This window comes from Histomonas meleagridis, assembly GCF_020186115.1.
Source record: "Histomonas meleagridis strain 2922-C6/04-10x chromosome Unknown contig_68, whole genome shotgun sequence".
NCBI classification, from domain to species: Eukaryota; Parabasalia; order Tritrichomonadida; family Dientamoebidae; genus Histomonas; species Histomonas meleagridis.
The window spans coordinates 164,933-179,953 of record NW_027150909.1 but is presented as its reverse complement, the minus strand read 5'-3'; the positions used below and the strand labels follow the sequence as shown (position 1 = coordinate 179,953).

The window sequence follows — 15,021 nt, the reverse complement described above, 5'->3', positions numbered from 1 at the left end:
TCATGAGAAACAATTTATAAGTGGACAATAGACAGAAAATTTAACATATGAATTAGCTAATAACCCCGTTTTATTTAATGATGAACATAAAGTTTGATTTCGTAAGTCTTTCTACAAAGGTTTGTCTTAACGCGATTTGGACTCTTTGATTGCTAATAATGATATTCCATTTGTCGTCAAGTTGTTCTCTAGACGCTACATGAAGGCGGTTTACATATCGATCATTTTGTCGTCTCATATTTAATGGACTTGATATTCTTCTCAAATTGCCAATTGATAGTTGTGAAGACTTCCAAAAGAGCTGACATAGAGTCAACATACAGAGCGAAAACAGGGGAAAGGGACCTCGAAGCTACAACTTACATTTTAAATGATGGGAAAGAGGATACTCGTTAGGATAATATGTTCTTTGATATGGTTTTAAACCATTTGAATATATTTGTAATTGTTACCGATAATTTTTAAAAATCAGTTTCGCAATTATTCGTCTTGTTTCCATTAAATTTGATCTATAATTTTACAAGAGATTAATATTGAGCAGAAATTTCTTTATTATTAATGTATAAAATTCTGATGATTTCCAAATAATATTTATAAAAAATGTATTTTCATTTTTATATTGTTTTTGAAAATCAAAAACGTTGGACAAAATTGCACACCAATTCATGATTCCTTATTTAAAAATTTAAGTAATGATTGATATACATAAATATGTGATATTTATTGATAATTTTTAATCTTCTTATAGTAAAAAAAAAATTCATCTAATATATTTTTAAGTAAATTTATTATAAGTGTTATATAAATATATTTATATTTATATAATATAAAAATATAAATTATAAATTGAAATGAAATTGAATATATGAGAATCGAATTTAGTTTTAATCAATATTTAAATATAAATATAATAACATCTCGATAAATTTGTATTGGAGATATTTTAGAAAATTTAATTTTGGGCAATATTCACTAGGTTTTGACAAATTGCAATCAGCGTCCAGCTCGTCGTCGAGCACTCAACACGATTAGCCGAGCAACTTTCGTTCATTCAATTTTCTATTAATGAACAATTTTGAATAAAATTGATTCAAAAAATTGAAAGAAAAGCCATTGAAAAGTAACTGCTCACAGAAATAATCACTTCATTTCTTAATAATGAAAGTTGCTGTTATTGGTGCTACTGGTTTTATTGGTGCTAAGATATCCGAAGAGGCTGTCGCAAGAGGCTATGATACAATAGCTATTAGCAGGAATCCTCCAAAAGAATTACCAAAAGGAAAATGTGTACATGTTTCAGTAGATATTTTTGATTTACAAGAACTTGAAAATGCATTAAAAGGAGCAGAAATTATTATTCACGCTTATTGTCCACCGAAAGATTCGACATTTGAAAAAATGGAAGAACTTCAGGTGAATGCGACAAAGAATATAATCGAAGCAGCTAAAAAAGTTGGAGCACGTCGTCTTCTTGCTGTTGGAGGGGCAGGTACACTCATAACTAATGGCGCGCGAAATATGGATTCACCAGGATTCCCACCAGCTTACTTGCCATTAGCTAATGCTACTTCTAAACTACTTGCACTTGTTTTGGAGCAAAAGGATGTGCCAGGAACAGTGTTATGCCCATCGATGGAAATTTATCCAGGTGAAAAACAAGGTAAGTTTAGGTTAAGTGGTGACGAAACAATATTCAACGAAAAAGGAGAAAGCAAAATATCAAATTCTGATTATGCTGTTGCAATGATCGATGAAATAGCCAATGGTAATTACATTGGAAAACGCTTCACAGTTGGTTACTAAATAACTAACAAACAATTTATTTTATTTTTTACTAAGTATGGATGTTTCAAATAATAAATCCCGATAATTCCTTTTGTAAATATATTTCTGAAAATTATATAAATTATGAAAGTACACCAATGGCTTATATTCGTTAACAACAGATTATTAAAATAATAAATATCAAAAACATTAAACTTTGATATAGTGGATAATAAACTAAAATATTGATAATTAGATTATTTGAATAAGAAAAATTTGTTTAAATTATATTTCATTATGTTTTGAAAATTAAGGCTTTCTTCACTGAAAGTTAATATAATTTGCATGAGCAATATATGTCAAAAATGTCTATTTCATACTTAAGTGTAAGGGTTATCTCTACAAAGCCGCGGCCACAACAAATCGGGGAAATAGAAATGAACAGTTTCGTTTTTTACGGCGAATATCTGTTTACATCTTTTGATCACTCCTTCGATTCCTTTTTTATCATGATGATGTAGGAAAACAATTTTATTCAGAGGAGCGCTAAACAATGCGCATTGGTCCGGCTTTTTCGGAAGCTGTGCTTGAGGACAAGGATTTAAATCACTAAAATCATTTTTATCAAGTCTTTCTAAGTCATCATCAGGCAAAGGGTGCCCCAAGAAGTTAAATGATGTTGCTTCCAACAAAGTAATGTTTAATCTTGTTAAAAACTCATCATGACATATGTCTTCGGCCCATTTACAGTTGTATATAACTTGTTTGTAAATAGGAAGCATTAATTCAACAGCTCGCCGTGAATAAAGATATCCAACTCCACCTTGTAGAAAACCTGGAATACGGAAATCAGGAATTTTAACACAAGATCCAAATATCAATGGGTCTTTAAGTGGATTATATTTTTCTTCTAATGAATCAAAATACGAATCTAAAAGCTTTAAATTAATGGCATTGTCATCCGTACCTCTATGAAGCCATCGATAGTTTGTTTCGTAGTAAAAATAAGAAAGACCAAAATACGTCTTTCGAAAAATATCAATACTTTTCTTATTATATGACCAATTTGGTGTGATTTTAGATGTGATAATTCTGTAATATTCAGGAACCTTAAGATTTAGTATGTCTTCAGAGTTTTCTGGATTTGTTTTATTGACATCTTTCCAATCAAGATATATAGCTTTGTAACCAGACATTCGATTTAAATCACTAACGAAGTAGCGAGACATATTTACAGGTATTGGGCTATTTGGCATTGTGATAATAATAAATAATGTCTTATTTACTTCAATATAATTGAACATATGATGAATTTCTTTGGGCGCATAGTTGATATTCCAAAATACAATAAAATATGGAATGAAAAATAATATTTCTAATATAACATATTTGATGTCATAATTTTTTGATTCCGTTTCAGAAGTTTTTGTCTGGGATGGAGACATTTTCGACCAATTACGCTTTCAAAAAAGGGTAAAGTCATTTTACATACTTATGTTTAATATTTGTGGTTTTGTTCATATTTATTTCACAAAAATTTCTTGTTATAAACACAACTTATAAGTTATCAAAAACCTGGTATCATTTGAATGAAAGTAGGTGACAAAAACTGTATTTCAATTAAATTACAATTTGGCATGAATAAATTCTCAGAAAAAAATAAAAAATACGATCAGATGCAACTCAATCAAATCAGGGAACTTGAGCAAGTTAAGTGAAGATAAAAATGCCAAATGAGTTCATTTTCGAATGCATGCATTCGAATGCTTTCAAAGCAAAACATTCTTTTATTGTTATTTCGAACATCACTTTTCAAATCAAAGCAGAGTAGTGTAAGCGAAAAAAAACTCCCAAAAAATGAACCTTATCCTTAATAAAATCAATCCAATTTTTTTCTATATTACAGAAGTACATTAAGGGTGCGGTCTAAACGGTCTCCCCGAAAATTTATTTTTTTCCAAGAAATTTATTCCATTTTCACATCATGTTGGCCATTTTCCGTTTCAATATGGCCATTTTCTGTTTCATTATGGCCATTTTCCGTTTCAAGATGGCCAACCGTTTTCTATCATAAATCTTAAAATTCAAGATTTAAGAAACCGAATTTTTTTTTGAGTGAAGCATCTTTTAAATTCTATGTTGTAAAATGTTGTATTCCAAAAAATATCGATATTTTTTATATGTACATTCTAATTTTTATAATATATAATAATATAAATAATAAAAAAGAGTATTTATTCAATTATGATTGGTATCATTTGAAATATCATAGGATAAAATTTGTATGAATAATTCAAATAATTTTGTACATTTTCCCTTGTAACATTTTGAATTGCATCATTTATTGCTTTTTCGAGAACCTGAAACCGAACAACTCCTTTTTTCCCGATAGGAAGATTAATTGTACCTAGAAGAATTTGATTTTTTTCTTGTAAATATCTTCTTACATATGCTATAATTTGACTAAAACATCTTTCAATTAAATTAAGATATGGGTAATATGGTGGTAAAAATAAAAGTACAAACTGAGCTTCTTGGCATAATTTAAGTAGTTCATATTGTCGATGAATTGGATATTTTGTCTTTAAATCATTAAGAAATTTTTAAAATATTCTTCAAATCGAATTGCATCAACAATATTTGTTTCAGTTTAATGGTATACCCAACCATAATTTGGATCAACGACTGCTAAAATATTGATTTTTATACATCCATCGATTAATGATGATTGAACTGCTCTTTTTCCAAATTTAGATCTTCCCATATTTCTTCTTGTCAAAATTGTAAAATTTGATTCATCAATGTAAATTTGTTGGATACTCTCTGATAAATTTGTCAATTGATTTAAATAATTTACTCGCTGTTGAATTATTTCTGGTGTATTTGCATTTGCAGAAACATAGCGAAGCTTTTTATAAGAAACAAAATTTTCATCTAAATGACAGTGAATTGTAGATAAAGATATCTGATCATTTGGTATTTCAAAGTGTTCTAATAAAGCATTTTTAATTTCGAGAAGTGTTGATGCGCTGTTTTCTTCCACATAATTTATAATAAATTCTTCCATCTCAGGAGTAACGATTTGATGATGAGGACCTCTATTCAAAATTGGTGGAAAATTATTATTATTCTCCATAATTTGGTGAGTTCTTCTTCTAATTGTCCTTGAAGACATTCCAAGAGCTGATCCTACTACATTAGGATCTTCACCATTCAAAAATGTTTTTGTTAAAGCCTCTAAATCTTTGACACAAGGTATATATATAGGCATACACATCTTAAAATAATAAACAAATACAACATTTTACAACATAGAATTTAAAAGATGCTTCACTCAAAAAAAAATTCGGTTTCTTAAATCTTGAATTTTAAGATTTATGATAGAAAACGGTTGGCCATCTTGAAACGGAAAATGGCCATAATGGAACAGAAAATGGCCAACATGATGTGAAAATGGTATATTAAAAAAAATTTGAAAACGTAATTCATTGATTTTTTCGAAATTCTTAAAATATTGAAATATTATTATTATAATTGAATATTTTGGTTAATTTATTATCAAATAATATAAAAGTTAGAATTAAATTGTTTTTATATAAAATTTTACTCCATGTTTAATTTTTTTTTTCATATGATATTATTTCGATTTGTTACAGAAAACTTCACAATGGTATTTTAAAATTTGAAGTACCATTGAATAGAATATAATCAATATTTTGTATTCATATAGGTTTTATCAAAATTCTTCTGTACATTTTAGAGAAATTTCCCGTTTAAGTATCAACAAATTTCAATATAATTATGCGACATGTGAACTGAAAACATTTTTAAATATCACAAAAACATGAAAAAAAGATTTAAATGAAATTAATGTATACTCTGAATAATAAAAATAAGAAGAATTCTGATCATTGAAAAAAGTTATTCATTAAAATAATGCGTTTTAATAAAGAAATGCAATTATTGTAAATTTTGATAAAAATAGAAAATAAATTGGATTTAATGTTATTACACCAGCAACTCCAATTCATAAACATATAATGAATGATTTTTACATCAAACAATTATATTATATCAACAAAAATGAACAAAAGTTTGTGGCAACATGTTTCTTTGTGATAATGCGGTTTTTGAGTTGACTTTTTGTGTATAATATTAACTTTTTGTAAGCAAATATTTGAAATCAAAAAACAAAAATATCCAAAAAATATAGGAATGAATTCACTTAAAGACATGTAATATAGGGTTTAATCTCTATTTTTATTAATATTCTCGAGTTATATAAAAATCCCATTGTGGAATTTTTCGTTTACACTACTCTATAAAAGCAATGCATTGCCTTTTTCATGTTAAATTTCAAGAAATTAATTCCATTTTTTTAGTATAAATTAAGATATAAAATGTTTATTCAATTCTTTTTCACGAATTGATCAATTGTTAACAGATTTTATCTGATTTGGATTTGTGATATAAACGATAATTTCTCCAAATGAATCATTTCCATCCAAACCAGAAATTTCAGCACTTAACTCAACTCTATGATTTCCCGCGTTTTCGTTAATGATAAAATCGAATGACGGTGTATTATTTTCAGTTACTAATTTCTGACTTGCATCACAAGCAACTTCTTCTCCATCATACAAAATCTTAACATTCCTAACAGCCACGTTATTACTACCAGACTCCATAATAAACACAGCCTGGTATTGACCTGTTATACCGACGCCACCGTTAATGTCCCAGACATGTGATGTGAAAGCATTGCTTTTGATTTGATCTTTTGTCCAGTGAATCTTTTGATGGCCTGTAATAGGACCAATGTTAATGCCATACCTAGTAAGTCTTTCATTGTGTACTCTTGCTAACTTAGCCAAAAAGTTCTCCATACTTCGATATTCTAATTTCGACCATGTAACTTCGGATAACGCACTCATTCGAGGGAAGTACTTATAGTCGACATCCATTCGATCTCCCCATACATATTCAGCAAACAAGTTACATTGCGCACCAATGATATATTTCTTATATTCATCTGGTATTCCATCTGTTGGCTCAAATGTATAGACCTTATAAAGATGGTTAAGATTAGATGTGGTATAGTCAACAATATATTCATATGGTTCGGCAACTGGTAATTGTCCATGGTCGACATAAAGGATTGGATTTGGTGCCATAACTACGTAATGACCTTGTTGCGCTGCTTTAGTACCTCCTTCAACTCCTTGCCAACTCATTACAGAAGCTGCTTTAGGTAATCCACCTTGCATAATTTCATCCCATCCAATCATATGTCTTCCTTTCGATTCGACGTAATTTGCAATCTCGTTAACAAACCATGACTGAAGTTCATTAACATCTTTAAGTCCATGATCTTGAATACGTTTTTGACATTTAGGACATTCTTCCCAACGTAACTTACGACATTCATCACCACCACAATGAATGTATTCTGAGTCGAACAATTCGATAACTTCATCTAATATATCTTCAAGGAATTTGATGGTCCCATCATTGCCTGGACAAAACACATCGTACGAACCACCCCAATAAGTTAACGGTCGAAAATCGCCTTCACCTCTGCAACAGAATTCGGGGTACCCCGAAAGGGCGCCGATAGCGTGACCCGGCATTTCAATTTCGGGTACAATGGTTATACATAATTTTTTGGCATATGCGATGACTTCTTTGATTTCTTCTTGTGTATAGAAATATGGTCCATATGGTTTGCCATCATATTCAAGACGATGCCATGGAATTGGTTGTTGATCATTAATAACTCCCTTCTGTGTTAATAAAGGATACTTTTTGATTTCAATCCTCCAGCCTTGATCATCAACTAAATGCCAATGAAATGTGTTTATCTTGTGAAGAGCCATAGTATCAAGAACATGTTTGATGGTTGTAACATCAAAGAAATGACGACTGCAATCAAGCATAAAACCACGCCATTGGAGTCTTGGTTTGTCTGAGATCTTTATAAATGGGACTGACCAAGTAATGCCTGGTGTATATGCGCGACTGAAAATTTCAACTGGGAAAAGTTGAAGTAATGTTTGTACGCCATAAAAGAAGCCATTGTACTCGGAAGCAGATATTGTGACTCCACTTGCATCAACATTCAAAGTATACTCTTCCTTTTCAAGTCCTGTAACTTTTTTGAATATAATACCAGTGGTATTAGTGACATTAGAAACTTTTATGGGAATGAATGTTGATTTCCTAATAAAATCAGCAAGATAGTTTGAAATAAAGAATAATCCTTCTTGTGAAGGATCATACATAATTACAGAACTAGTTGTGAGTACCCATTCGCCACTTCCAATTTCCATGCTAACTGGGGCCGGTATTATATTTGGAATCATTTTGGAGCTTGCAAGCGCAATGAAAGCAAGCATGGCAAAATTGTATTGATATAAACAAGTTTGACTTTTTGAATATAACCCACAACAACGGGTTAATGAAATTCTGTGAAAAATGATCTCCTATTATTAATGCATTCAAAAAACCGCTGTTAGAACGAGGTTAAGCTTGCTTTTGTCATTTAAAGAAACATCTTTCCGATTACAAAATTTCAGTGGCCTTGGTAGAAAGCCTTCAATCTTCTTTACCAAACTTCTCTATATTGCACAAAGGGTATCTACATCCTCTTAAATAAATTCCCAGAATTCCGAGTCTTAAGATTAAAATAATCGTGTAAAAAACTAATTTCCATTAATATAAGAACAAGTATATCTGAGCTTATAGATTTTTGTTAGAGTTTAAAACAATAATATTATATTAGATAGCCAAACAGGATTTATGAACACACACATTTAGTTTCCAATAATCATTTTTTTTAATAAATTGGGTTATATATCTATTTATTATATAATAGATAGACATATCTAACGAGTCCATAAATTTTGACCAATAATAAGCCGATTTACATCTCTTGGCGGTACCGCCTTATTTTCAATTCAGTATGATCGCAACCAGTCAATTCCATTGTTTTTATTTGAAAAAGTGATTGCTTTCCGGGGTGTTCTTACTTTCGATCGGTTACCAGTGAGGAAAATGGAAACCAACCAAATACCAGCACAGACAAAGCCTCAAAGAAAGCAGAAAATATTATTTACTCAAGAGGAGGATCAAAAACTTAGGCAACTTGTTGAAGAAAAAGGTTCTCATGCTTGGCATGAAATTCAAGAGCTCATGCCAAACAGAACTGCTCGTCAATGTCGAGAAAGATGGAATCTTTATCTTTCACCAGATGTTAATAATACTCCATGGACTCATAACGAAGAAATTCAACTTCTAAAAATTTATCAAACTACTGGACCTAAATGGTCTGTTATTGCAAAGAACTTTCCTAATAGAACGCCAAATAATGTTAAGAATCACATCAAACAATTTATGAGAAGGTCACAAAAACTGTATGGGAATCCAAACTTAATTCCAATTCAACCTCCAGTACCAACTGAATCCATTGTCATAGAACAACCAGTAAAAGAAGAAAGTTCTGTACAAGAGCAACCACAGGAAAATAATCAGTGATCAAACAAAATCACCTATATGTAAACAATTGAAATCAAGCTAACATTTTTTACAATGACGTAAATCATTTAATTTTTGAATTTTTAAAAGGTCAGTGCACCAGAGGAAAAATGTCGTCGAACGACCAATCCATGGTATTCGATTCATTGATTGACCTTATTACACATATCTACAGACAAGAGCAAACTTCAATGCTCAGCCTGGACAGAATTTTCGAAGCAATGCAAAATCCTAATTTCTTTTTAAATACAAAATCGAACGGAACTGTCCCATGTTCAACAATTTCCAGAAGGAGAATCTCAAGTGTTCTCTCTAGTTCGGATTTTTTTGTTCGAGCAGGCCCACCAAGAACATGTTTGTGGGCAATACGACCCAACAATCCTTTATTCCTTAGTGACGCGACAATATCTACCTCAATTGAACAAATGCTTACCACCAATGGTCCAATGACACTTGAACAATTTGTTGAATTTACTGAATTAAATGGTGCTGATATCAAATTGTTTGAAAATTTCCTTCATGAGCACAGTAATGAATTTAGTCAACTTGAAGATGGGAAATATTGGTTTACCGGGCAAAAGCCTCCAGTTCCCAAGAATTTCGATAATATTTCCCAAGCCTTAATCAGTGCCTTTTCTAACTTCCCACAAGGTGCCTCTGTCGAAGAGCTTCATTGGAACCTTTGTTTATCCACAGTTGGCGGTAATAAACCAATATCTCGTCGGAGCGTATCACGCGAATTATCACGTCGAACAGATCTTTTCATGCACCTTTCCAGGGCAAGATACATTCTTATGCCGCAAGCTATCAATCGCCGACCGCGTTCCCTCTCCACCGGTTTCAAGCTTCATCCATCTCAAGATCAGATATCGTTCCCATCTCCGACATCGCCAATTGGTAGTAACCCTTCTGTGATGCAGCCACTCGACCTTCAGTCGGGCGAATTTAAGCCAAAAGCGTCGCGGCCGAACGTTTTCCCTGTTCCGCACCTGCAAAACCACGTGACGTTCCAGGACCCATTGCCAATCCCCGACTTGATGCCGCCAAAGTTCCCAACAGATGAAGACGAGTTCGACCCAAATTCGTTCTTCGATCAGGCATTTGAGTTTAGCTTTGAGTAATGAATAAATGTTTTTATTATACGAAAAATGTTTTTGAAAGAAGAAAAAATTATAATGTTTTACTCATTCAACAATGAAATAAAATTTTATGAATAATACTAATGAATTGCTGAAATAATGTGATGACGATCTGTTTTGTTTGCAATCTATAAATAACCATAAAACTCAAAATAGAATGAGCATTAATTAAAAACATTTCAAAGTTTCAACTTTTTTTGATGCACTATAATCTATCATCAGAAATTATTAGTAATTGCAGTAAGGAAATGATTGGAGAAATATTAAATATTGAATAATATTTTCTATTAAGTAATATTGGAAAAATTAAATAATCAAAAGTAAGGAATATATAAATATAAATACGATTTGTTTTTAATAAATATTTATATTTTATTGGTTATTTAAATGATTAATAAATGCTTCCAACTCCTTATTTGCTTCTGATACATTTTTTCTCGAAGGCATTTTTTTCTTCGGTTTTTCGTCCTGAATTTTATCTCTAATCACGAAAGAGAAGTTACTTTGTTTCTTTGAAATATCCGAAGCCTTTAACTTAATTCCCGAAGGACCAAAGTGATCATTTGAAGATGACCTTTCGACTCTGACCATTTTTGATTTCGATTTTCTTCTTTCATTAAGTGCATCTTGTGCTCTTTTTTCCTGTAGAAAAGCATTTAACTCAAGTCTTTCAAGGATTTCTTTTCGTGGGTCATTATCACCAACTTTTGCAAGTTCACCTCTTAATACATCACTTGTGGATGCATCTTCGGAATTTCCGGCTTGTACCCACATAGCCTTCTCAATGATCTGTGATATTTTTTCCGCAGTTATTTTGCGCGCTTCGCCTTTTCTTTGTTTCCTTTGTTTGTATATTTGTCGCTTCTCTTCGAGATCTTTCTTCTCTTTCTCGCTGCCTTCAAAGGCTTTATTTAAGCCTTCCTCAGTGCCGCCACCAAAACGTAGTCGACCACTTCGCCATTGACCAGTGATGATTCTGATGATTTGTTTGATCTCTTCAAGATCTTCCGAAAGTCGCATCTCTACAACACGTTCATAGAGACGACGCTCCATTTCTTCAGGAGAAAGTTCTTCTTTTGTTGTTTCCTCTTTTTTCAATTCTTCAATTGCGGCTTTTGCAATGTCTGTTTGAAGAACTTCTTTGGTCGATGGGTCATTGTCTTCACTGTTTATGTCTTCTTCCTCTTCTTCTTCTTCAAACTCTTCGTCTTGGATGGCTTGATTAGGCTCCTCTTTGATCTCTTTAAGAATAGATTTAGAATGCGCATAAAAAAGTTTCTTTCGATGAACTTCACGCGCTTGCTTTTTGCTGATAATTACTTTGAGTCTTTCATCCTCACATTTGTCATTACTTCCAGAAAGAATAAGCGTTTGTGTTTGAGCTTTAGCATTTTTCCCTCGCTCTCGTAACTTCTCTGCTAATAACTTTGCTGGATTCAATGTTATTGGTGGAGGAGCTGGAGGTTCTTCATGTTCAATTCCTGTTTTTTCTAATTCATTTACTTCAACATTTTCAATTTGCTCTGAATCTTCTATGTTCTGTGGGATTTCTTGAACTAAATGTTGAGATTTTTCTTGAATAAAAGAAATGATTTCATTATCAGAAGAATTTTCGTCACTTGAATCTGTTAAAAATGTTGACGGTCCTTCACCTGATGGATTATTATTCTTGTTTCCTGTTTTATCTTCGTTTTCCATTTCTTTTTATTACAATAAGTTTATTGTAATTTATAAACGTGCACGTTTGCTCAATGGCCTTTTACTAATTGTTTTGCTTCTTTCTCAATGAGCAAATTTTAATGAAAACTAATCATTTAACCACAATCTATTGTTGAAATAAATTTGCTTGAACTAAAGAGTTAGCAATTATTTTGAGCAATTTTATATTATTTCCAAATTAATCATTTCTAAATTATTTTAAAAACTCGTACATATGAAAATCACTATGAAACACTCTAACTACAATGAGAAATGACTAAATGAAAAAGGAATATTGTTATGACTTTTTGATTTTGAAATTTGATTTCGATTCATTTAGAATAAATATTTAAAAATATAAAGTGAAAATGTGTCTATTACATTGTATTGTATTCATGTTACATAAAAATATCTAAAAAGTAACCCTTAAAATTTATGAATTGCAATTATTTTTAATTTTCATAACTAATCTAAAAAAATTATCGCATTCAGTCGGTTTTAATGGTGTCATTATATTTCATAAGATAAAATGTAATTGGTTACATTCATCGTAAAATTTACGACATTTTATGCTAGAATTTTATGAAGACAGAATTTAAATAAATTGAATACATAAAATTAATCTATGTCAAAATAGAACACACTGTAAAAAATTGAATTTATGGAATAGCCACAACGTTGAAAAGAATAGCATTTACACCATTCATTTCTAAGATGTTCGATCTTGCAAACTCACTATATCAAGATGGTTCAATCAATGAAAACACACAGCAACTAGATTTAGTTGAACATGAAAAGACAGATGAAACAACAACCAAAATTATAAAATATGCAAAGGAACAACAAGATAAAAAAGAAGTTCACCAATTATACATGTCAGGTGGAGAACGAGAAAAAACATTAGTTAAAGAAAGATTGTTTTTATATGGAAAGTACTTACCAGAAGTTACTGATGCATTTTCAATATCTAAATGTACCCAAAAAATGAATACCATACGAAAAATTCAAAGAATGACTTGTGAAAAATTTAATCTTCATACGGATAGAGCTGCATGGAGAACAAAAACAGGTGCAAAAGCATGGTTTTGTATGCATTGGACTCAAATCAAAGATTATATTATAAACGTTGTACATGAAATTAATAATGAAGATAATAAGAACAAAATATCACATTGTTCTCCTATAATTTATCAAAACGCATTTAATTCTTCATGCTCTAGTTCCCCTTGTATTTCAGCTTCTTCTTCAAATTCTTCATTATCAACAATTACTGTTTCAGATACACCAAAAAACGTATATACTAATAATGATAAAATAAATAATAATGTCAATAGTCCAATTAAATATGATGAAACTATTGAAAAATTATTTCCTGATAATATTATATATTATTTTGATTGCGGTGATTTTGATTTCATTTAGAACATACATATAAAGATATTTTGAAACTGATTTTTTATGAAAACTATAAATAAAAAATATTCGATTGGTTTATGGATATTTTTATCATTGTTTAAAATCAAATCATTATTCCTATTCTTCCAGAATTTTCTAGAAAATGTTAAATTTGATATTCTGTGATCAATGCATTAATACTTATAAGTTGTATAAAATAATCAAATAAAATTCCGAATGAACAGTTCCAGACAACTAAAAATCCCCATTGGCCGAAGAAAATACCCACGGCACTTTTAAGCTGTTGCGGTTTTGAAGCGAGCCGATTGAAATTAATCATTGGACGACAGGAGATACCCGTTGGCAGAAAAAAAGATTCATTAAATTAAAATTTTTATTCAAACAAAGAAAGTAATTTATGTGTAAAACATATGTCTTTCGGCTTTCGCACGTTTATAACCGTAAACCGCTTTCTGATGGGTATTTTCCATTCATCTCTATATAAAGTCCTATAATAATAAATCCATTGGGAACCAATGGTTAAATTTTTACTTGTCCTGGACTGTAGTTAAACATTAAACTCAATAAGAAAACAGATTTAGTCTTGACATTTGGCTCAAAACAAAGTTATGATTTAAGAATTGAAAAGTTTAAGCAAAAAGTGTAAATCAATGATGTTTTTAGTCTTTCTTTTGGCATTTTGCAAAATATGGTTGGATCTTTTCCAAAACCTTTGGATGGAAAATGACGGCTGGAAGAAGGAGAATAAGGTTAACAAGAACAAAGTTTAACCAGAATGTTCCTGTGATCAAGAAAAATAAGAAGAGACCAGATAAAACAGCAAGTGGGATTAAAGCTGTTCCAATTGTTGGCTTGTCACCTGCTTTAACACGGCCTGTGAGACATGAAATCTTTCCGACAAGGCATGAAATTGTTTCACAAACCTTTTCAAGTGGATAAATTTTGTATGTTCCTTCCTTATTTTCAATTGGTTTGAATAAGATTGGTGCGATCTTTTCTCCAGCAATTTTCTTAACAACTTTGAAAAGAACATAAATAGTACCGAGTAACAACATTGTTGGGACAAAAGACAAGTTCAATTTGTAGATGATAAAGAAAAGAAGGTTGACAAGAACAAGAAGAATTGCCATTGGAATTGGATTCCTCCAGAATAACATTGCTTGGATTTGATCAACATGCTTTTCATATGGCTTGAGCATATTTTCAAGTTTCTTAGGGTCCTTACATGGGCATCCGCCGCATTGTTCGCACTTTGGTGCTTCCTCAGACATAGGCTTTGTGAATAAATAAACCGTCACTATTAACTCAAAAATAAGCGGCTACATACAACCATCTAATTTGAAGCACTCAAAAAATTGAATTGAAATGATCGTTTCAGCAACCTTGGCCCATACAAAAAGTGGATGGTTGTTAAGTGCTTTGTAGTAAAAAATTGTTTTTTTTTTTTTTTTTTTAGTTTGGGTAACAACCT

General features: G+C 31.1%; 6 protein-coding genes across 6 annotated transcripts; 3 read left to right on the top strand and 3 right to left on the bottom strand.

Moving 5' to 3' along the window:
* Nucleotides 1-1,158: 1,158 nt before the first annotated feature.
* On the top strand, nt 1,159-1,803 carry GO595_008415 (NAD(P)-dependent oxidoreductase; the record flags this gene model as incomplete). Its single annotated transcript, XM_067921987.1, has 1 exon — nt 1,159-1,803. One exon carries the CDS (start codon nt 1,159-1,161, stop codon nt 1,801-1,803), a length of 645 nt encoding a protein of 214 aa, XP_067771181.1.
* A 4,391-nt stretch (nt 1,804-6,194) lies between these two features.
* GO595_008414 (Beta-hexosaminidase) lies at nt 6,195-8,159 on the bottom strand (the record flags this gene model as incomplete). The annotated part of the gene is made up of 1 exon (XM_067921986.1): nt 6,195-8,159. One exon carries the CDS (start codon nt 8,157-8,159, stop codon nt 6,195-6,197), a length of 1,965 nt encoding a protein of 654 aa, XP_067771180.1.
* A 658-nt stretch (nt 8,160-8,817) lies between these two features.
* GO595_008413 (Myb-like DNA-binding domain containing protein) lies at nt 8,818-9,297 on the top strand (the record flags this gene model as incomplete). The annotated part of the gene is made up of 1 exon (XM_067921985.1): nt 8,818-9,297. One exon carries the CDS (start codon nt 8,818-8,820, stop codon nt 9,295-9,297), a length of 480 nt encoding a protein of 159 aa, XP_067771179.1.
* Nucleotides 9,298-9,428: 131 nt separating this feature from the next.
* On the top strand, nt 9,429-10,418 carry GO595_008412 (uncharacterized protein; the record flags this gene model as incomplete). The annotated part of the gene is made up of 1 exon (XM_067921984.1): nt 9,429-10,418. One exon carries the CDS (start codon nt 9,429-9,431, stop codon nt 10,416-10,418), a length of 990 nt encoding a protein of 329 aa, XP_067771178.1.
* A 390-nt stretch (nt 10,419-10,808) lies between these two features.
* On the bottom strand, nt 10,809-12,134 carry GO595_008411 (uncharacterized protein; the record flags this gene model as incomplete). The annotated part of the gene is made up of 1 exon (XM_067921983.1): nt 10,809-12,134. One exon carries the CDS (start codon nt 12,132-12,134, stop codon nt 10,809-10,811), a length of 1,326 nt encoding a protein of 441 aa, XP_067771177.1.
* Nucleotides 12,135-14,209: 2,075 nt separating this feature from the next.
* GO595_008410 (uncharacterized protein) lies at nt 14,210-14,821 on the bottom strand (the record flags this gene model as incomplete). Its single annotated transcript, XM_067921982.1, has 1 exon — nt 14,210-14,821. The coding sequence occupies one exon, from the start codon at nt 14,819-14,821 to the stop codon at nt 14,210-14,212; it is 612 nt and encodes a 203-aa protein (XP_067771176.1).
* Nucleotides 14,822-15,021: the final 200 nt, after the last annotated feature.